Genomic DNA, 22,426 nt, shown 5'->3' on the forward strand with positions numbered 1-22,426 from the left:
TAATATAACTATCAATGAGTGTAAAAAGCAAAGCATTGGTTGTATATCTGATTTACTCTTAATGTGTAGAAAGATGTAATTTATACACCACATTATACAAGTTACACAGGAATGCTTAATTCAGCCTCCACAGGAGTCTGAAGGGGAAATGGTTATGAGTCACCTTTTCATTTAGTTCTGCCAGCTACCACAGTGAAATCCAACATATCGTTGTTATAAAGAATCAAAATGGGTCAAATTGTTTGTGAGATGAAATATGGTGATGTAGCAGCTATCGTTTATCTGAATTACTATTTAATTGTTCTTTAATGTATTTTTTTATTACTTAAGTTAACTGTTGGTGTTTCATCAGGAAGGGTGTCTGTCATAAAATATTTGCCAAATAAAACCACAGGGAGAGGCAAGGCTGAGATGGTTTGGGCATGTAGAGGAGGGATACTGGATATATGGGACCAAGGATGGTGACTATGGAGCTGCCAGGAAGGAGGAAAAGAGGAAGCTCACAGAGAAGATTCATGGATGTAGTGAAGATGTGTGTTGTTGATACATTCCTGCATACCTTGGCATATGATTCCGGACCACAATACAGTTATTACTTTTAATGCATATAAGCCTATATTTTTACAATTTTGCACTATTATTTAGTTGGATTATTACTTTTATTTAAGTAAAAGGTCTAAACATAATAATTTACCATTTTGTTAAACACTTCTTCAAACCAAAATATTCTTGAAACCTTTGTGTTGAATTAAACTCTTTGTTTACTGTATTTATTTATGATCAAACATTCATAAGTTGAGCTTCCCACTACTATGAAATTTTACTTCCACCATTTGCCAGGCAGATCTGAGTCAAAATCTAAAGTCCTTATCTCAAAATGTCTCAAAATCTCAGAGACGTGTAACCTGAAATTATTTGGAATTCTTAAGTCAATATTTGGAATGACAGACAACAGAAAATATTTTTCTTTTTTCAGTGGCAGAAACAAGCTTCCATATCCCTCCCCCCTACAACATCATTTAAAAAAAAATCCTGAAAATGCCTAGACAAAAGGAAAAAAACTCATTTTTCCCCTTACAAATATATGTTGTTTAACCGTATACTTGTGATTTTTTATTTATTTATTTTTTGGTCAATGTAAATGTACAAATGTCCTTATAATTACTCGTATTACCCTTATGATAATAATTATCTCCATGATGCCATAGGCTTGACCTGTCGAGTTTACCTCCTTTGTTAGGTTGTGCAACTACATTTCCCATAGTTCCTTTGAGAGTAGCTACTGTGTTGGATGACAGCTATCCGGCGCCGAAACACCGAAAGATACTCAGACGACAGAGCCATGGCGGCCACGGGTGGAGGGAAAATTAGAAGCAGGAGATATCATATTGCCGCTAAACCTTACGCCAAGAGTAAACAGGTAAACAGAATGAACAATTTAAGTTTAAAGCCCGTTTCGAGGACCGTACAGTGACTGTAATGCTTGTATTCTTGAGGTCTTGTTATTGTTTAGTTGGAGACATTTTGTGGCCTGCAGTTAGTGCTCGTGGCCTCCACGCGCTGCTAGCATGCACAGGAAATGCTAACGGCTAAAGGCTAGCTAACTAGCTCATAGGTTAGCAAAAGCAGGCGGGCTTGACAGTCAAATCGCAACACGGTGTGTCATTTACATTAGGTTACGAGTGTTGATTAAGTGCTCATTCACATGCGAGAAGTTGAGATGGCCAACATTTGTTGAAGTCGTGAGTTTTTAACTGTTAACAAAGTTCGTAGAAAGCGAGGAAGTAGGATTCTAGCCGTTAGCCGATGGAGCTAGTGCTAGTGGACGCTAGTTTCGGGGAACGGCGCATTGTTGTCCTCGGTTCTTAAGTTTTGAGGCGTCATACTGTTGCAGGTAGACGTGGCAAGATGGTTTGGTTCTAAGTAACAACTGTCTCGGGGTACACATAACTGTTTTCCATTTTAAGCTTGTGTTGGTGGGCTGGGTGGAAACCTTTTAAGTGCTAGGCACCGTTAGCCAAATCAAAGCCAGCTGAACTGCGCAGAGAGCATTGGCTGCTTGGAAACCCACATGGTTACCTTAGTGGGTATATTTGCCGCCTGGACAGCGGTATTGTTGGCTTTAAGACCACCCTGTGATCTTAATGGTGGCTAAGACTATCTTGTGTACTTTTGTGTTTTTGTCAGTTTAAAAAAAACTCCAGTTAACTACAAGTGTATTGGCTACTGGAGTGCAAATTAACTGGAAATCTTTCTTCCTTTCTTTCTTTTTTTCGAGAAATATACAATCGACTTTCCTTGACAATCGTCTTTAATAGTCGTAGTTGTACAATCATCAGCACCAGCACAAAGTTGTCACATTTATGAATTTCAAGTAAGACAGGATTTTGGATAGATATTATTAATGATCAAGATATATTGATTATACAAACAAAATACTACACATTTTTTAATTCGACTCTTCTGGGTTTCATGGTTTTTGTTTTCCTCCCGTGTTTGATGCTCTGGATCAGGTAATATCACAAATCAAGTATAATCAACATGTTTCTATCAAGCATTATAATTGATTGCATTCATACGACTATGTTTGACTCTTTACAAGCTGTGGCAGTGATTTATTAAGCTGCTAATTGACCAGAATCCAATTCAGGGTCACAAGGGCAGAGGGCTGGAGCCCATCCCAACTGTCATAGAACGACAGGTAGGGTACTCCCTGGGCAGGTCGCCAGACTGTTATAGGGATAATGCATATACACAGAAAAACATTCACACTTCTACCTAAAAGCACCAGTTAACCAACAGCAGAAAAAGAAGATTCATGTAATTTTCCAAGCTCTGCTGTTGTCGTGCCAGTGTCATGTTACAGCTCTTAACAGCATATCTCACATAATCAGCAACCCAGATTTTGCATAATTCAGCATTGATCCCATGTACCCTTTTGACTTCGCACATAGTGTTAAAATAGAAATGGCATTCATGGTAACAATGAAGACAAGTACATGAAACTGTGGCATGAAACACAAAAAGAAGTTGAATAGTTTTTCATCTCTGTAACATGCGAGTCAAGGTTAAGTCTTTTTAAATTGTGCATCGATTCAATAGCACATGATGCAGAAGTGTTTGAACTTTCATATTTAAGTAAAGTCTCACTCACCCTCAAACAACAATTACCCAAATCTTATTTACAGTTTAAAAGATAGGTTTAATTTTTCATCATCAGTTTTGTTTACACAACACTTTGTTGAGAAAGCAGAAGGAGCTTGGTAAGACATGCAGTGTTTGTGCTGTTTCTGTCTTGATTCACTTCTAGGATTGCAATTCTTCAAAACAGTCGGGCTGGCTTCACTATAAGAGCACAAATTTAATTAGATATTGTTCACTTCAGGCTTCTCGAGGTTGACGTGCAGTTCGTGCAACACTCTTGGGTCTTAGCTATGCTACTGTGTCTACAGTTATGATTTTTTTTTTTTTTTTTTTTTTTTTTTTTTTTTTAAAAAGCAACACTATGGTGGTGCTTATGCTCATTTTTCACATTTTATACACATGTGAATACACTAGTGTATTTGCACACAGGGTAAAGTACAGGGTGCCCCACAGGTGTGTGGCATAGATAAGGAGGAAGGAAGGAGCATATATAGCTTATCAAGTGTTGAAAGTCACTGCGGGGTACATGGTGTCTCCAAAAGATGCACTTGCAAGCTGGTGCTTTTCCTCAGAGCTTCCTTTTCTGCCTTCTCTTATCACAAACAGCATTGATGTCTTAATATGAAGACACCCAAGTACAGCAATAACACCAGACTTTACATTAAATAAATGTTTTCAATAAACGTCTTCTTGCATCAAAAGACCACCAATTTAGAATCCACTTAGTCACTTATCACATCACCTGTTCAAAAAGCTTAAATCTGAAGAAGACTAATCTTTTCACCTGCTGTTTCAGGTTACACACTGAAAATAAGGCTGCTAGGCTGAGTTTTTTTTTGTTTTCTTTTGTTTTTAAGAACAAACCAAAAGTAAAATGGTCTGTGTGCTGAAAGTCTATTTGCCACATAGCTTCAAATTTGGCAGGTTCTTGTTAAACTTAGCTACAGGCTGAGAGATCGGTCAGTCCTCTCTCTGGAACTGTTTTCACATTTGGTGTCTCTGGTCAGGATGCTTTCTGAAGTTTCCTTTTCTCACATTTTGCAGTCAGTATGAAACAGTTCATATCAGACATATTAACACTGCTGGAAATATTCTGTTTGGTTTAGCTGATGAAGCTAGCAGAGCATAAATGAGTTAGGACGCAGGCAAGACTGCTCAATAGTGCACTGGACTGTCCTCACATCAGCTCAGTCTGACCTCACACAAACTTTTGGGTGGATATTTTTCATTTGAATTGATTAATGTGTAGAAAAATTTCCCAAGATCGAATCCATATGTGAAAACACCCTTTTTACCTTCTTAGTATGAAGATTAGCTTGCCAGTATGCCAAAGAGACAGAACTACAGTTATGTCATTACTTTACACTAAAACAAGAAGAGTGCTATCAATGAGGGCACAGTGTTCCTCGTGTTTAGGTTGTATTTTGTGGCAGAGGCAGGGAGTATATGCACACTGCAATAGCAGTTGCTCATGGGCATAAATTATTAACTTGTAACGTGCCATGTGAAAACCTGTATAAAGTTCAAATTTTTTTATTAAAAAAAATTCTAAAATGTAAGAACTTATAGATTAACATGCAAAAAAAGTTTAATTTATCTGTGTTTAATTGTTTTCCATGACTTTTTAACTCAAAGATGTCAAATTATGACCGATGTTTATTGTAGTTTAATAATTACACAAATTGTCACCTGTAGTATGTTCATAAATAATTAAACTTCTGATAATGTGCATTATCATAGCTTATATTTCGGAAAAAATCACTAAGCACTAATTAGCTGCTCTCCACTGAGTGTCTCCTGCTGTGGATGAGTTTCATCATTGTGGACTGCAGTTGCTAATGGTCGAGCTCGCTTTGTAGCCTTAGTGAGCTGTGTGTAGAGGTCCATGACCAAGCTCTCTAGTTGCTGTAGTTTCTAGTTAAAGTGAATCACAGTTCTTCTGCAGGACAAATTAAGGACTGCTGTTGTCAACTGCAGTCCAAGATGGGGAAGTTGGAATACAAGGCCCAGAGCTAAATTGCATAGACTGATGAGCTACCGAGTAGGGAGACAAGAATGAGGGGAACTAAATTAATTGTAGATTGTTTTGTTCTCAGAGATGGCTTAAAAAAGTTACAAATCATAAAATGTGTGTCCCAGTATAACTGGGTGTTGAAATGCATTTACTTTCTATGCATGGTATTTAGAAGATTTGACTCCTCTGCATCGACAGGAATTCATCCAGTGTTTGACCTGAGTACAGTGCAGAACGTCACTTGCTCAGTGTTTCACAGAAGCATGCACAGTGCCTGACCCAATTTCTGTGCTTGTTTTGTTTTGCGCCAGTGAAGACGAATAGAGTCTCATTGCAAATGACGGGCTGTGCACTTGATTCAAATAAAAAAATCCAATGTATAGCTGTAGTTTGCTAATCTGCAATGTCCAGGGTTTTTATGACTCGGTTATGTGGAGTTGATTTACCACAAGTTTATTAGGTCTTTTGACTGAGTATGGGATTTTTTTGTGTTTTGGTGTTAAAAGTGAAAAATCCACAAGACTCAACTAGCAACACTTTTAGCAGGGAATTTTATTTTACATACATTGCATAGTGTCCAGTGCTAAGTTGTCAAAGGAATTTTCAAATGAAACAGCTGCAAATACTGACTTGGTTTGTTTTTTATGTTTAATTTAAATATTATTTATTTTACACCCTTATTGACTCTTTCCTCTCCCCTCCTCTTGGTTTTATCAGCAGCAGTCAGGCCTCATCAGTCGAGTGACAGACACAGTAAAGAGCATCGTTCCTTCCTGGCTGCAGAAATATTTCAAGAATGGCGATGCTCCTGAAGGAGGAGTGGATATACATGGGACAGAGCAAAACTGCAAACCGCCTCCTCCTCCTAATGGTAGCGAAGAGGGACCACCTCCCCTCGATGGACGTGACTCCCCAGAGCCAAGTACTAGTAACACAGGTGAGGGGTCTTTCAGATCATATGGTTAGTGGTGATATTTTTTTTGTATTGCTGAGCTCACCTGTCACATTTGTCCTTCTTACACAGAGCCCTCAACAAGCAGAGCATCCCTGAACTTTCAGGAATATGTGCTCTCGCGACCTCCTCTTAGTCGCTCCCATCTCCACTTCACCCCACTGGATGCCTCCTCCCCAACTTTGGGGGCTTCCAGTAGCCTCTTCTCACAGCCCTCCACCTCCTCAGCCCCTGGACCCTTTTCCACTGGCTTTTCCTTGGTAAAAGAGATTAAGGATAACCTGTCACAGCATGAAGATGATAACATCTCCACCACAAGTGGATTCTCCTCCCGTGCATCTGACAAGGGTAAATAGATGGCAGATTTGTGTGTTTAAGTGTTTTGTAATGTAATCTGACATAATGTAAATATTTAAAAAGTGGCAGCTACAAACATGAAATCCGCAATGTTCTGCATACACTCGCTTTTCCTCCAAAGTGGGTTGAGATAGTGGAGCAGTTAGAAGAAATTTAATTCTCAGTTGATGAGTGAATTGAGCCTCAGTGTTGAGTTCTTTGGATCTGTTGTGCCGTTAAACCGGTCTGTGTTCAGACTATTTGGCTACTGTTGTTTAAATGTAAACACACAACTACAACCCCATATATAGCCTTGACCGCAATGTGTTGGACTTCCATACATTTGCATATGCAAAGCTGATTTCTTTATTCCAGGACTCTACCCTTTGAATACTGTTTGTTCGTGGGATGAAACCATGTTTAGCACAGCTAGTAAGGTAATTACAGGATGAAGAAAGGGAGTCTGAACAGATTTGACGTAAAAGTTATAATTTGAGTTGATTTTTATGATCTTCTTATAAACATTGTTTTTCTCGCCTCAGACTAAGCAGAACTGGTGATTTTGCTTTTTGGATACATTTTTAGATTAAAATGCAATCAAATAAGTATTGCATATCGTTAGCTTCATAGCATAAGTGCCTAAGTCATTGACTTAGTCAAATGACTTAGGCAATTATGCTATGAAGCTAACGATATGTGGATGGGCAGTTCAGGTAGAGGGGATCTAGTATATACAAACAACTCAGCCACATAACCAAAACAAAGTGCTGTAATTAAAATAAATAAATAAATTACAATTTATATCCCACACTTTTTGGACAGATTTTCAAAGCCCTATAGAGCCACGGCTAGAAGCTAGATTAACACACTAGTGCTCTCTTGAATTATAGAGATTTTCAGTATCTCTTTCTTTTTCAGATGTCCCCACTTCTAAAACGGCATCACTTCCTCAGCTTTGGTCCCCGGAGACAGACAGAACAAACTCTGGACCTCAACCTTCCCAGTCCAGCCTGAAAAAGCCTGCTTTCAACCTGTCTGTCTTTGGAACATCATCCAATGTGAGTGTTTGTCTGTCCAACAAGATCCTGAATCTCTCAGCATGTAATGTTTCTAAAAAGCTCTTAAAAAAAGAGTTTCATACATGTTTTACCAGGGTGCCATGAGATGAGTGAGGAACATGATTGGGTGAAGCTTGCTTATCACAACAGCTTCATGTAAATGTGCTGATCTTTGCTTCGAAGTGCAGTCAAATGTTGATCCTTCGAGCTCTAAATTATAAATTTACAGTGATATTTTTGTTGGATAATATTAGGGCGATTATTTTGATAGTCGACTAGTTACCGATTATTTTTACGATTAGTCGACTAATCAGATCATGCATCTATTGGACGTACAACGTACAGCTTATTGCACCAGCATGCATCTGCTCTTATATAACTATCATTAGCTTACAGTTTTAAGTGTTTAAGGTATGTGCTAACTAAAAATAAAGACAAGATGATAGTTTATTACATTTTAATGAAATTTGCTGATTGTCTCGGTGAAGTTTAATAAACTCAGCCATCTGCTCCTTGCTATCTAAAATATAACAGGACACTGGAGTATATTCTCTACCATCTCACACTTCTGATGATCAGTTGTCTGCTTGACGTTTATACATCTGTGTAAAAACTATAACTTTAAAACTAAACTCAAAGGCCTACAGGCTGCCTCAATAATGTGTAATTGTTTTGTGTAATTTTAACTTTGTTTGTTCGTATGTATATGTCTTGAAATGTGCTGCCTCTTGGCCAGGACTCCCTTGAAAAAGAGGTCTTTGATCTCAACGGGACATTCCTGGTTAAATAAAGGTTAAATAAAAAAAAAAATCTCAGCCAAACCGATTTACTCAGGAACAAATAAAATACTGAAAAAAGCCAAACAACATTGTTAAGTTATCTAAGTGACTGGTACATCACGTTTGACCTGAGTAGCGAAAGAGGGCGGTGGGTTTGAAAACAATTTGCCGGGAGTTCGGTGTTCTCACGGGCTCTAGTGAGCCTTGAACCCCGGCTAGCTATCGAGCTGGTGGGTAACAGACGTCTCCGAAAACGTCGGAGCGCTTTTGAAAATATGTGGTGTCTTGATAAACTGAGCAGATATTTGAGGTTTACACAGCTACATTCTCGCCTGAAAATATGCTAAACGTTTATTTTGTGACCCAGAAAGAATAATAAGAGTAATATTAAAACTAACTAGCTGCCGCCATTGTTGGAAACTGAGCAGGGCCGCGCTATGAATTCTGGGACACAGCTTCTTCTTCTTCTTCGGGGTTTAACGGCAGCTGGCATCCTTGTACATGCAGTGCTGCCATCTTCTGTTTCAGTCCGCTATTACACTCTTAAATTCTACTACTTATTCCTGCATCTTTTGGGATCTTACAAAGTCGACTATTAAATTAGCCGTCAACAATTTTGATAGTCGACTAATCGTGGCAGCCCTAGATAATATGTAAAATCACTGTTACTATCCCTCTAAGAGACAATATCTTGTTTACAAGATTACTTTAGTAATGTTAGGCTGCTTTACATTTACTTTTTGAGGCCAACCAATTCATAGCAAGTAGCATTGCTGTTCAGTCTAGCTCTGATTTTAACAAGACAAAACAACAGTTGAATATTTAAACAAAAAAGTAAGAGTAACGCCTAATACAAGTCTGAGCTTGTCGGACATGTTTTAGGAAGCTCTAATGTAACAGTTAGTAATTCCCTGTAAAACCACATGAGATTATAATAAATTAACTTCTAAGAATATGTGAAAGCTATGGTTTGACCAGTAAAATTCATAGTATACCTTTGACTTTCATTGTATATTGAAGGCACTATAACACATATTTGCAGTTTAACTTTGCACTTGATTTATTTTGAAATGTTTTTCTTATTTCATGAGTTAAAGTAAAGTAAATCATAACAAATAGCCCTCTCATAAATTAGGATAACTAATTTAGGAATGTATGAAAAAATGACTCAGAATTATATTTACCTTCCTCCGTTCCAGTCCACTTTAAACAGCACTGTGCTGAACTCTAGCCAGCTTGGAGATTCACCCTTCTACCCCGGGAAGACCACCTATGGTGGTGCAGCTGCAGTCAGGAGCTTGCGCAGTCGTCCTGGAACACCGTATCAGGTGAGCAAGATGATGGTCATGTATGGTGTTAAAACAGAAGCTTTTATTGTTACCATGGCACCGAGTAGCAGTCTATCGCAGTAGGTCTTATGCGTTGTATTTTATTTATTTATTTTTTATTTGGTTGGTACACCCTTGTAAAACATAATATTCATGCATTCACTCTGTTACATTTACAGGTGTGCTTGCATTTATTTTTAATGTAGCTTGTGTTGAATAAAACAGTGAAAACATGGGTTGCACTGAAGTATATTTTTAATCTTGTAATAAAAAGTGTCTATATATCAGAAGTTTTTGGATTGTCTAACATTGTAGTAGTTTGCAGTAGTTTCTGAGGGTCGGATTTGATCCAGAAAAACACATGAATGCCCTGCTAATGTAGACTGTTGTTCTGGTAGTGTAATGTAGTCCGGCTTATCCAGGTAGACAGTTTTATCTAATAAAGTCCTTTTTCTTATTCTTCTTCTTCTTTTTTTGTCTGGCTGATGTTAGGATTATCTGCTTTTGTGACCACAGTGATTGGTACCAGATGTAGCACGTAGCTAGCCAACCTTGGCTTGATTGTTTGCTAATGTTGCCTTTGGCAAAATGGCACTCAAAACCACAGCAGTTTTGTGTTTGTTGAGTTTGTGTTGGAGTCTGTTTGGTGGAAGCTATTAGGACTGTGTGGTATGATTAAAATCTCATATCCTGATATGTTTCTGTTTTACATGAGAAATTTTGTACTCAGGACTGAACATTACTCATTCATATACGATTATTTGTCTCTTTTATTTAAAACTCATGAGCAACTGTTTAAGAATGTAAAAATGCGACTTTATAAAGTCTAAAATACTTCTTAAAACTAAATGATTAAAGACCCAGCATAAAATATTATTATACAAAACATCAAATATAAACATTGTACCTTAAAGGTTCACTCTAGGATTTATTTTGACCATGTGATGGTTCTTTTGTTTCTCATTCGTAAACTTGCTCCATATTCGTTCATATGGTTCTTTCATAGGTGGTCGAATAGGTTTGTGGTGGCCCGTTTTGCGGACCACTGTGCAGCATAATATGCAAAGTACAGTTTGGTCTCTGTCAGACTTTATGTAACTAAACAAAGTTCTTGATACAGAGGTAGTTCCTGGGTTAGCAGTAAGATCCTTCATTTGTCTCAACTCACCGGTCTCTCTTTCCGAGCTACAATGTGTGTTCTGTCTCAGCTCCACTCGTCATTCTGGTATTCATGTTTCTGTTTGCATCCATGTGTTGCCATGTAAGATTGCCCACCATAATACAAATGATGATGAAAATATCGCTGTAAACGGTGTATTTGGCAACACAAGGAAATATATAAGTGGTTACTGGAATCCATTTCAAAGCTGTTGTTGCTTACTTTTGGTGATGTGAATGAGAAGGAGGCACAGCATTCAATTTTTGTCCTGCGCACAGACACCAGTCCACACGCTGTTGGGTGTAAAATGCTAGAGAGGTTAAAGGTATAATATGCTCATATATTGGCAATAATTGTGTTTAATAAACAATAAATGTTGCATAGAGCATGTTTGAGATGTTGGAGTAAGTTGTTTGTTTGTGATACTGACATTATAGTTTGAATATTGATTAAACTGTAGACTGAAGTAGTTTATCTGATATGCAGGCCCCGGTGAGGAGACAGATCAAGGCCAAGCCTGCTGGTGCTCAGCCCTGCGGGGTAACCAGCGCCACAGCCAGACGCATCCTGCAGTCTTTGGAGCGCATGTCGAGCCCACTTGCTGTGAGTACACACATGCAAGATGAAATTATACTTTTTATTATACTAGTTTGGTGTCCCACACGGAAGTGAATATGCAAATATAAACATTGTCGAAATGTTCTGGCAGGTGTTCCTGCTTAAAATCTTTAAACCTGATGGACATTTATTTGTCTTCATTTACAGGATGCCAAGCGAATCCCTGCAGCAGCCTCATCCCCCTTACTGTCACCAGTAAGAGCTTTTAATATTCAGCATACACATCTGTGACACTTTGTACATTGCAGCACATGATGTGAGGATAAACACCCCAGACATTGAGAAGCTGGTTTATATTATTTTGTTATACTGACACCACATCCAGCCCAAAAAGTTCTCACTTGAGTTCTGTCTTGCAGCCAGTGGATGGTGTAAATCCAGATGCGTTACATCTCCTGTCTAAAAGGAAACGGGTAAGTACCAGTTTTAGAATATATGTGGCCATCAAAATTTTAGTTAGCTCATAGCTGTCCAATTTTAGCCTTGTACCTCTGGTTCGTTAATAACGGTGTTGAATGTGGGTGAAAGCTTGTGGTTGCAGATCAACATCTACATTTCTCAAGTGTCCTCTGCAGTGTGCTTAGTGATACAAACAGGAGATCATTGTACAAGTGCAGCAGCACTTGTTGCAATTTGTCTTCATGTCATTTCTGTCTCCTACCGGTTTGGTCTCCTTTACGCTTATTAACGGGAGTCTCCTCAGCTGTTCCTCACTCTGTGTGTATCTCTTATGTGTCCTCACACACCTGTGAGCAAAACTCTGGCAGGCTCATGAAATGGTGTTAATGTGCGCTGTATTAAGTGCTGTCCATTGTTAAATTGTGCCAGCTCTGGAATGAACTTGTCCTCAGTAATAACTGTCAGGCGTTGCCAGCTGTAACAGCTGCAGTGCAGAACAATGGTGTATTCACCCTTACAGGTCTGAACAAGAAACCCTGCTTACCCAAACCAGGGCTTTCATGTGTAATTTCTGTTTTACTCTTGGCATGGTTCAAAATATAACCAAGCAGTTACTAGAATTTTCTTGGTTATGCCTCTTGAGGCAGTGGTATTTTATTTTTGTTTTTCTTTTAGTCTTACATAAGCAATCCTGATACGAACCCCATATTTTTAAATTAAAATATAATCTTGACAGTCCTCTGTGGGTCCACATTGCAATTTCTTTATGACAGCATCTGAAGGATTGCTATAAAGTTATCTTTGAAGTACAATTTTATGTATGTTTAGTAGAGCTGGGCGATATGAGATTTTTTCATATCACGATATGTTTTTTTCATTTCAGGCGATAACGATATCTATCACGATATAAGCCAAATAACTATATTCGTAAGATTTAAATGTGCCGTTGCTCACAAGTAAAATGTGAAATAATCAGCAGCTTGTTTTTATTTAAATATTTATTTCCCATAATAAGTTCAACAGGGTAGATGTACTTAAGGAACATGAGACTTTTTCAGATAAATAAAGGCAAATATTGCAAACTACACAAAAGGCAGCCGCTAAAGCGTTTAAGTTTCAAAATAGAACAAACGAAACAGACTAAATTGTCAATTCCACTTAGAAACAAAATATTAATTCTAAAAATAAATCTTAGTTTGTTTTACAGAAGAACAGACAAAACTGACTAACTTTTGTCAATATCAAATAAACTGAGAACTAAAAGGAAATTCTCAATCTCTCCTTGTTGTATAGCTTAGCTTTTCAAACAGTTTTAACAGTTACTTTAGTCTGACAAAAGCCGAATGACGAATTAGCGCTTCCAGTCAGAGACTGAGGCTACGTCCACACGTACACGGGTATTTTTGAAAACGGAGATTTTCCGTTTTCGTTTTAAAAAATAATCCCGTCCACACATAAAGGCAGAAATGAAGGAAAACGCTGCTATGAACATGCCAAAGCAGCAGGTGGCGCTAGATTCCTAACCGTGCAGAAATGTTGGCCAATCAGAAGTCTAGAAGCCTCGGTGGGAAAAAGTAAACAAAGCTGGGGCATAGAAGCAGAACCGAGTCGTATGTGTGGAGGGACAGTAACTGTGTGTATATGTAAGCATTTAAACACTGCAGAGAGTAGAATTAACAGTAACAGTATTGTAGAAATTCATTTCACCGAAACAATAACGTGGCGCACAGTGTGACGCATGCACCAGTTTATTGTATTTCCAGACTTGCTTTCGGCACAATTTACAGTGCACGCTACTCTGTTTTTTGTCAGACTTGAAATAGCCGAAATACCTTCACACTACGGAACTTCTATGGCTCTTCCGTTTGACAATCTCTCCGGCATTGGAACCATCATCTGTTTTCTCTTCGGTCACGCTCGGTTGATTTTTCTAGTCGGCACACTCATTTCCTCCATTACGCGCTGGCTCCATTACCCGCTGGCTGCTTCCCAAACAAACACACGTGCGGCTTGGCACTTGTGCTGTACGTAACAAGCCACGCGACGTGACGCTGCGGCTGTGATTGGTTCGGCTCTGCGCTACTTAATTTGGATTGGCTGACCTTTTTTTTTTCTTTTTCTTTTTTCTTTGAGGACAAGAGCGGCGAGGTCTATCGCGATAGCTTAATTTCTCTATCGAGTAAAAGTTATATCGCGATACATATCGTTATCGTTCTATCGCCCAGCTCTAATGTTTAGAGAAGTTGATGTTCACATTTCAGATCGGTTTCATTTTTGAGTAGAAAGGAATGAACTGTTTCTGAATATGGACACAGAAAAGACCAAGAATCAAACACTGCCCTCTCAGTTAACTCTATTTTTATTTATTTTTTTTCTCCTAAATCCAGATGGACTCTAACCTTCCACCGGTGCAAAAACTTGTGGTTCCTGCTGCTTCTGTGTCAGGAAACCGCTCTGTGTCCTTCAGGCCTACTTTAACCCCCGGAGGAGTGACTCGAGCTGTAGACAGGACTGCAAGAGATACGGTTAGTTGCACGGTGGTGCCTCCCGCCATGATATTTCTGTATTTGACTGTAGCCAGTCAGAATATATCAAATATAAAAACTGTTTGTAATCCCTTTGTTTTTGCATTATTCCCATAGCACACAAGACAATCACCACAGCTTCCTGAAGCGACCCCAGGTCCATCTCAAAGGTAAAACAGTGACTCTGATTAATCAGGTTCAAGTCTAACTTAAGAACGATGTTCCTGTCTCTGAGAAACTGAGGTAACAGTTTCCTCAGTCCATTTACTATTCTTACATTTTCAGATTTATGTCCTGCTTAAAAATCTTGTTTAGAATTTATCTCACAAATTAATTTATTTTAGTCAATTTATTCAAAGTAAGAAAACACGACAAGTTAAATGATTCAAATGGTTGTTTATACCTGTATTTGTTGTTTGTTTTTGTTGTTGTTTTTTTAGCACAAAGAGTTCTAGTGGACCAGTTTATCCTCTGTCCAGCACACCTGCAGTCAGCAGCGTGAGCTCTGGAGGAGGAAAGATGAAGAGAGGGAAGACCAGTGCTCGGCCCTCCTCCAAACGTCTGGAAGATGAGGTGAGATCTTGATTTATCTAATCGTGATCTTTTTGTAAGTTATCACAGTCTTCATCCAGTAAGAGAAACAAAGGTATAACGTGTTCCTTCTGCTTGTTTTCTGACTGCAGGTTGCGGAGGTGCCAGAGCTCCCGGCCATTTTACTTCCCATCAGCACATCTGCATTACCCACCTTCAGCTTCTCTTCTCCTTTGCCGCCGCTCAACACTTCCACTAGCTCCTCTCCCAAGATCCCGGCTGTTACTCCTGTTAAGGAAACAGTCCCAGATAAGGTACGTCTTAAAGCATCCAAGCGTTTTTCTGTCATAAAACTGCGAGTCTCAATTGTTAATTGACATCAAAACAAACTTTGAACTAGTTCAACTTGACTTTACTGGTGAGTAAGTGACTGAAATGATGCTTTTCAGTCAGCACCAATTAGGGCTTTTTTTTTTTCTTTTCACTTTTTACAGGATCCACCAAGAGCCTCAACACCACTTTTCACATTTTCCTCCCCTATTGTCAAAACCACTGCTGCTAGCCCACCTTCCTTTTCCCCCTCTGTAAGTATTTTTTCTACTTTTTTAATAATTACACAACCTTGCTTTAGAAGGTTAAATTGATAATTGTTTCTCTGTAGGCTGGATTTACTTTTAGTGCACCTGTAGCCAAGCTGGGTCCTTCTATGGTGAATGGAAAGCTGACCACGCCCATAGCAGCAGCAGGTAAGTGTTTTGTGTCACAAAAATGCCAGAGGCCCTTTCACATACATTGTGACAGTATATTTAAAATAGTGCTGTCAGCATTAATCTCGTTAAAATGACGTTAACACCATAACTGCATTAATGTGGCAAATCTGTTAACAAGTTGCCGCGGATTGCCCTGTGCGTAGGGCAGCAAGGCGTCAACGTGTCAGCGCGGTTAGCTCGTTAATGGATATTTGCCTCGTTAATGCAGTTATGGCGTTAACCTAATTTTCACAAGATTAATGCTGGCAGCACTATTTGATTGTATTGAGCAACGTGCAGCATGGTGTCGGCTGGTGAGCACTTGCTAATGTGTGTTGTACTGAAATTTTACTGTTGTGCAGTGTGATGTGTATCTGCACGACAGTTAGAAAAGATGGTGAGCAGCCACAAAGAAGACACAGTACAGTCAGAGTGAAGCACCCATTTTGCGCGGTTCCTTCTACTGAAATGAGTTATGATAAATGGACTCATACTTGTATGTAGGGCTGGGCCATATTATACCGTTCACGGTAATACCGGTACAATGTTAGGCAAGAAAATTAAAAAAATCAGAAAAGAAAATATTGCGATAGAATATGGGTAAAACGCGCATGCGCAGTGCCTTTTTTCTTCATACGCACATGGCTGAAAAAGCATGGCGGCAACGGAGAATGAGAAGGGGAAAGCCAATCGTTGAGTGAAACGGATGACCCAGTTTGTAAAAATGGTGCCACTTCAGTGATGTGGAACTGGTTTGGTGTTTGTCTGTCAGATACCCACCAAGTATACCCACCAAGTACTTTACCAGGTGTAACTATGAAGTTTAACTTCCAGGCATCCATGAAAACAGAATTTATTACATTTAACGGAGTTAGAAGTTAGCAGGAAGCTAGCGGAAGTTAGCTCGCTAGTTTCGCTAGTTACCTAAGCATGATATTGCATGTTCTGACTGAGAGATTTCTGAAAAAATTCAAACGTACAGCTCTGCTGTCACTTCCAACATAAATGAAGACAAAAAACTAAACAGCAGTGACGTTTGTAGGGTTACTGAAGTTGGGCTAGCTGGTATATAATGATGTGCTACGTGATCGCTAGCGACACAGCTATGTTAGCATAACATAAACAGTGAAGCTGCAGGATAAACGCTAATACTTTTCCACTTAGTAAAAGCTAACGTGAGGGTTCCTGATGGTTAGAGACAAATGCAATCGCATGGCAGGATGCTGTAAACGGACCAAACTTCAGTCAGGAGAACAACTGAGATAATCCATCCACAATAGAAGGTTAGTCATTAATATACTGCAACAACATGGGAATAGAGCAGCTGTGATAGAATACAGCATTAATGAATCAATGTTACAGAAGCGGAGGAAGCAAGAAGAATGAGTTGAATAAAATTTGATTTATCTGACTGCTTTGTTTTGCTTAATGTGTCTTATAATCCCGTGCACCTTATGGTGCACTCTGAAAAAAAAAAATGTATTTGACTTTTTTTATTTGGCACACTGCAGTTTAATGTTGCAAAGCACCTCTTTTTAACTTCAGTGGATATTATACATGGTTATGCTCAGGATATGTCAGCCCATTTCTACTGGAAATGCCTTTGGTTAAACTTTCAGCAAGGAATTTGCATTTGCACTGTTAAATTTTTATATAGCTTTAATGCACATTAAAAACAGCTGCTTGTTTAAGTGAAAATAAATGGATGGGTTTTTTGCACTAGTAAAGTTGTGGAGTTGTATTTTGTATTTTGTCTCGCATCAATTATATCGTCAGTTATATCGTTATCGCAAATTTTCAAATATATATCGTGATAAATATTTTTGGCCATATCACCCTGCTCTACTTGTATGCTTTCCTTCTACTCACATTGAGTATGCAAAACATTTCATACTACAAGTCCAATTCAGTACTTTTCCTCTATGCCTAAGCATTTTTCTAACATTCACATGCTGGTGTCTGACGTTTATTGGCAGAGGAGTGCTGTTCCGCACATGACGTCACCCTGTTAGAAGTAATTGTGGAGTGAGCTCTTTGAAGCCTAAATCATGAATTCTGGCTTCCTGTTAGTTTGTATCAACTGAGAAACCTTGAAATGAGTTTTTGGTCTCATGTTTTCATGTTTACAGTAAAAGCAGCTGTAAAAAAAAGCACAGAAGACTTTGAAGGACCTTTCAAACCAGCCAAGACCTTGAAGCAGGGCAGCGTCCTCGATCTTCTCAAAGCCCCTGGTTAGTCTTTGTATTTTGTGTTATCAAAAATTTTCAGATGTTTGACTTTGAAGTTCATTGCTTTAATTAATGTTCTGGTTTCTTCAGGTTTCGCCTCTCCAGTTGCTCAGATATCCCCAGCTCGCGATGCTACTCCCCAGCAGACGTCCACACAGTCCACTGCCCCCGCCTCCACCTCTGCAACCTCCTCCATTTCTTCAACGGGGTTTGGTGGTTTGTTCAAACCCTCAGCAGACTGGACCTGTGATGTCTGTTTGGTTCCGAACAAGCAGTCAGACACGAAGTGTGTTTGCTGCGCAGCCCCACAGCCCAAGTCTTCATCCAAATCCATGGACAGTAAACAGTCACCCTCCACCTCTGTTGGGCTGGAGAGCAGCAGCAGCACTAACACCACCTCTACCACTACAACCACAACAGGTTTTGGCACAATGTTTTCCAAACCTGCCGGCACCTGGGACTGTGATACCTGTCTTGTTATAAACAAACCGGATGCAGTAAAGTGCGTGGCCTGCGAAACGGCCAAACCCGGAACGGGACTCAAACCCTCACTGACTCTTTCTTCGGCCTTCTCGCCGGTTAAGACTGTATCTACTCCTGCAGCCGCAGTTTCTACAGAGTTCACCGGGTTTGGAGACAAATTTAAAAAACCTGAGGGTGCATGGGAATGTGATACCTGTATGGTGCAGAACAAAGCAGAGGACACAAAGTGTGTGGCCTGCACGAGTGCTAAACCAGGTAATGAATTAAAAATGTTGCTTTTCTGTTGCTGAATCTTGGCTTTAGGTTGCACCAGCTCTCCTTTGCAGTTTTTCAACTTTTATTTATATATATATATATATATATATATATATATATATATATATATATATATATATATATATATATATATATATATATATATATATATATATATATATATATATAAAAATGTATTTATTTTTTTCCCTCATGATCTCATCATTGACTGTGCAGGAGCATCAGCAGGAGCCTCTTCATCAACCAGCAGTGCCCCTGTGTTGGGATTGGCAGAAAAGTTCAAGAAGCCGGAGGGAGCCTGGGAATGTGATGTCTGTCTTGTGCAGAATAAAGCATCTGATGTACAGTGTGTCGCCTGTCAGGCAGGCAAACCTGGAGCTAAAGTGGAACCCAAGGGTAATAAATGGATTGAATTTATATAGCGCTTTTCAAGGCACCCAAAGCGCTTTACAATACCACTATTCATTCACATTCACACACTGGTGGAGGCAGCTACAGTTGTAGCCACAGCTGCCCTGGGGCAGACTGACAGAGGCGAGGCTGCCATATCGCGCCATCGGCCCCTCTGGCCAACACCAGTAGGCAAGTAGGGTAAAGTGTCTTGCCCAAGGACACAACGACCAGGACGGAGAGCCCACTCTACTTGCAGTATTTTTCAATAGCATGTAAATACTAGTTAAGTGTGTAGGGTACTAAAAGGTTTTCTCTTGTGTTGTTGTTTCATTACATCACTTTTCCCTCTTTAATTGTGTCCTCTCGTTTCAGCCTTTGGTTCTACTTTTGGTTCCTCAGCCAGTGGAACCTCAGGATCTTCTGCCTCTAGTACTGGAGGTTTTAAGTTTGGCACATCAGACAGTACTTCAGCATCTGGAGCAGGGGGTTTCAAATTTGGAGGCTCGCTCACTGAGTCGACCTCGTCTTCTTCATCAGGTGGATTCAAATTTGGAGTACCGTTTGGAAGCTCCTCATCAGAAACCACTTCTAAAGGCACTACTGCTACATCAGGGTTCAAATTTGGCAGCTCGTCTGAGAGCTTTAAATTTGGGGCTGCCTCTAGTGATGATAAAAAGTCAGACCAGCCTGCTGCAGGTTCTGGGTTTAAGTTTGGAGCTAGCGGTGGGATAGCGTTTGGAACTGGATCTTCTAGCACAGAAGGCAACTCTTCTAAGGGAGGCTTCACAATTGGACTTTCAAAACCCGAAGAGAAAACAACAGTCACCTCGACAACCTCCTCATCCTCCATTACTTTCACGCCTCCCTCCTCTCAAGAAAATAGTAACAGTAAAACATCTTCGAGTGACACAGCATATACAGACACCGGCTCAGGCAGCATCTCAGCAGCCACAGCCGGGTCTGTATTTGGGAAATTGGGGGAGCCGAGTTTGGCCACCAGTGCACCACAAGTAGTCCCTACTTTTGGGTCCTCACAGGCGGCTAAAGAACCCGCTGCTCCTACATTTACCTTTGGTAAGCCAGAGGAAAAGAAGGAAGCGGTTACCTCCTCTGCTCCGTCTACCTTCCTCTTTGCTGCTGCAAGTAAGGATGCAGATACTACACAGGCCTTCACTGGTGGCTTTTCGTTCAGCAAGCCCAATGCTCCAACAGAGCAACCTCCACCTGCTTTCACTTTTGGAAAGTCAACAGACAAGAATGAAACATCATCTTCAGAAGCCCCAAAGCCTACCTTCGCTTTTGGAAAAAGTGCTGCAGGTACTTAAATTTCTGTCACTTAACAGCACTTTGGGTAGATTGTGGTTTCTAGACCATTCATGCAGTTTCTTTTACTATCATAAAAAATGCTTAAGCAATTCTGGGATTCAGTATCTTGCTGCAGTTCAGTAGATTCATTTTATAAAATTTTAATCTTTTTCTTGCAAGAAGATGCCAAAGTATCCACGTTTTCACCCTGTGATTGTGTAGGTCTTTTGTGCTTAAAAAAAAACATTCTACTCTCTCATTGTATTACTAAGACCTCAGGATGTGTGATAACCTGGAAACATCTGTTTGTCTTTCATTGCTATGACATGTGTGTTGGTGCCTTAAAAGGATACTGTGGGTTTAATTGCTGTTTTCTGCTGTTTTATTGATCTCTGTCATGATCTCGTCCTGCACAGAACCTGCTTCTGCTGCTCCAAAACCAGCTTTTTCTTTCCTGGCAAGTAAACCAACCAATGTCACCAACTCCACCACTTCATCGTCCTCCACCCCAACTCCCAGTCTGTTTGGTGCTGCCAGCGGCAACAGCAGCAGCACCTCCACATCGGCCCCAGCTCCCTCTGCAGCTCCAAACACTTTCATGTTTGGTCAGCCTGCTGCGGCCTCCAGTGACGCTCCTCCAGCTAAAAACTTCATCTTTGGCCAGAGTCAGGACAGCCAGCCACCTGCCCCCTCAGCTGCGCCTCTCAACTCCACTTCTGCTCCTGCTCCAGCTCAGCCTTTCATCTTCGGTTCTCCAACCAATGCTGCTGCTGCTGCTGCTGCTGCTCCTGCTCCTGCTCCTGCTCCTGCTCCTGCTGCTGCTGCTGCTGCTCCCACCTTCAATTTTGGTGCAGCAGCGCCCTCTGCTGCCTCCTCATCAGGTCTGTAACTATGAAGTATCTACATCAGGTATTATAAGTGATCAATTTGTTTATGATCGACATATGTATTTATGTTTTCTATTCTTTTTCAATCACAGCTCCATCTGCAGGTCCAACCCCATTTGTCTTCAGCTCGGCTCCCTCTGCTGGGTTCGGGAACAACCAAACTCCTTCATTTGGATCATCTTTCGGATCTCCTTTCCCAGCCACACCTTCCCAGACCCCAGCTTTTGGGGCCAAACCCAATCCTCCCCCGGCCTTTGGACAGCAGAGTAACCCCACCCCTGTATTTGGGCAAGGTGCTAATCCCGCACCAGGTGAGTGGCTGGCTTTCGAGCCTCATGATTTTAGTTGTGACATTAAAATGTAACACCTTTTTTTTTTTTTTTTAAAATCAGGTGGAGGCTTTCAGTTTGGAGGAACCAGTGCATTTGGAGCTACAACCAACAACACCTCAGGTGTGTTTACTTTCGGAGCAGGATCTTCAGCCTCCCCTGCTCCCCCTGCCAACCCCTCTATCGCTCCCCAATCAGGTGCACCTGGAGGTGGATTCAACTTTGGGCAAACTCCGACTTTCAATATTGGGTATGTTGCTTTTTCTCAGTTTACAGCTAATATGTAAAGTTTTCCCAGTGTATGCACATCAAAACAGCTTAAATCCAAGTTAGCGTGCCTTAAATATCCTAAATTAAATATTTAAAGAGTGGTATTTGGGCTGCTATCTATAAGTGTATGTTAATAATAATAAAAATCAGATAGAAAAATGATACTACCATCGATGTATGTGAGATGCTGTCACTAGTTGCACCTGTCATTCGCTATCATTTGAGAACGAGGCGGCGTAGGGCCTTTAAATTGATACCATAGGTACATCGTCAAAACATCTTGGAAGAGTAAGACCATCAATGACCTCAACTTATCTTGTGAATGAGAGCACCTCAGGACAAGGTGAAACAGTATTTTGAAATTCATACCATAGGTATGAATTCTCCTAGCAGGCTGAGAGGTAGCACTGGCAGTCAGAATTTTTGCTTAAATGTTTTCTTAAGTGCTCCCCCAGGGGAGCATTGTATAATATGTATTCAGAAATAGAGTCAGCTGTCTGCAGTGCAGATATTTGATGTGCAGTTCGGTAGATTCAGCCACAAAGTATTTATGATTTTGTGTATGTGTGTATGTATGTGGTGATGCTCTAACGGGACTTGTGTCTGTTCCCACAGGTCTACAAAATCATTCACTGCTACTTCAGGTGGACAGCCAGCAATCGC

The 22,426-nt window shown here is 40.2% G+C and overlaps 1 protein-coding gene across 2 annotated transcripts in view; it reads left to right on the forward strand.

The window, feature by feature from the left end:
* Positions 1–1,268: 1,268 nt before the first annotated feature.
* The window catches only part of nup153 (nucleoporin 153), a 22,796-nt gene continuing 1,638 nt past the window's right edge, over positions 1,269–22,426 (forward strand). The window contains exons 1-22 of one of the 2 annotated variants that reach the window (XM_076879085.1): positions 1,269–1,420; positions 5,879–6,095; positions 6,183–6,458; positions 7,365–7,504; positions 9,483–9,611; positions 11,257–11,373; positions 11,536–11,583; positions 11,748–11,801; positions 14,175–14,312; positions 14,430–14,482; positions 14,753–14,885; positions 14,996–15,157; positions 15,338–15,427; positions 15,505–15,589; positions 17,722–17,823; positions 17,911–18,558; positions 18,796–18,975; positions 19,345–20,289; positions 20,694–21,158; positions 21,257–21,475; positions 21,557–21,743; positions 22,379–22,426. The exon at positions 22,379–22,426 is cut by the window's right edge and continues 1,638 nt beyond it. In XM_076879085.1, the coding sequence (XP_076735200.1) occupies positions 1,292–1,420; positions 5,879–6,095; positions 6,183–6,458; positions 7,365–7,504; positions 9,483–9,611; positions 11,257–11,373; positions 11,536–11,583; positions 11,748–11,801; positions 14,175–14,312; positions 14,430–14,482; positions 14,753–14,885; positions 14,996–15,157; positions 15,338–15,427; positions 15,505–15,589; positions 17,722–17,823; positions 17,911–18,558; positions 18,796–18,975; positions 19,345–20,289; positions 20,694–21,158; positions 21,257–21,475; positions 21,557–21,743; positions 22,379–22,426 (4,565 nt within the window). In that variant the 5' untranslated portion in view covers positions 1,269–1,291. Of the gene's footprint in view, positions 1,421–5,875; positions 6,096–6,182; positions 6,459–7,364; positions 7,505–9,482; positions 9,612–11,256; positions 11,374–11,535; positions 11,584–11,747; positions 11,802–14,174; positions 14,313–14,429; positions 14,483–14,752; positions 14,886–14,995; positions 15,158–15,337; positions 15,428–15,504; positions 15,590–17,721; positions 17,824–17,910; positions 18,559–18,795; positions 18,976–19,344; positions 20,290–20,693; positions 21,159–21,256; positions 21,476–21,556; positions 21,744–22,378 lie in introns of both variants that reach the window. The other variant, XM_076879084.1, reaches the window with a different exon arrangement.

Source organism: Maylandia zebra, linkage group LG22, assembly GCF_041146795.1.
Source record: "Maylandia zebra isolate NMK-2024a linkage group LG22, Mzebra_GT3a, whole genome shotgun sequence".
Classification (NCBI taxonomy): domain Eukaryota; kingdom Metazoa; phylum Chordata; class Actinopteri; order Cichliformes; family Cichlidae; genus Maylandia; species Maylandia zebra.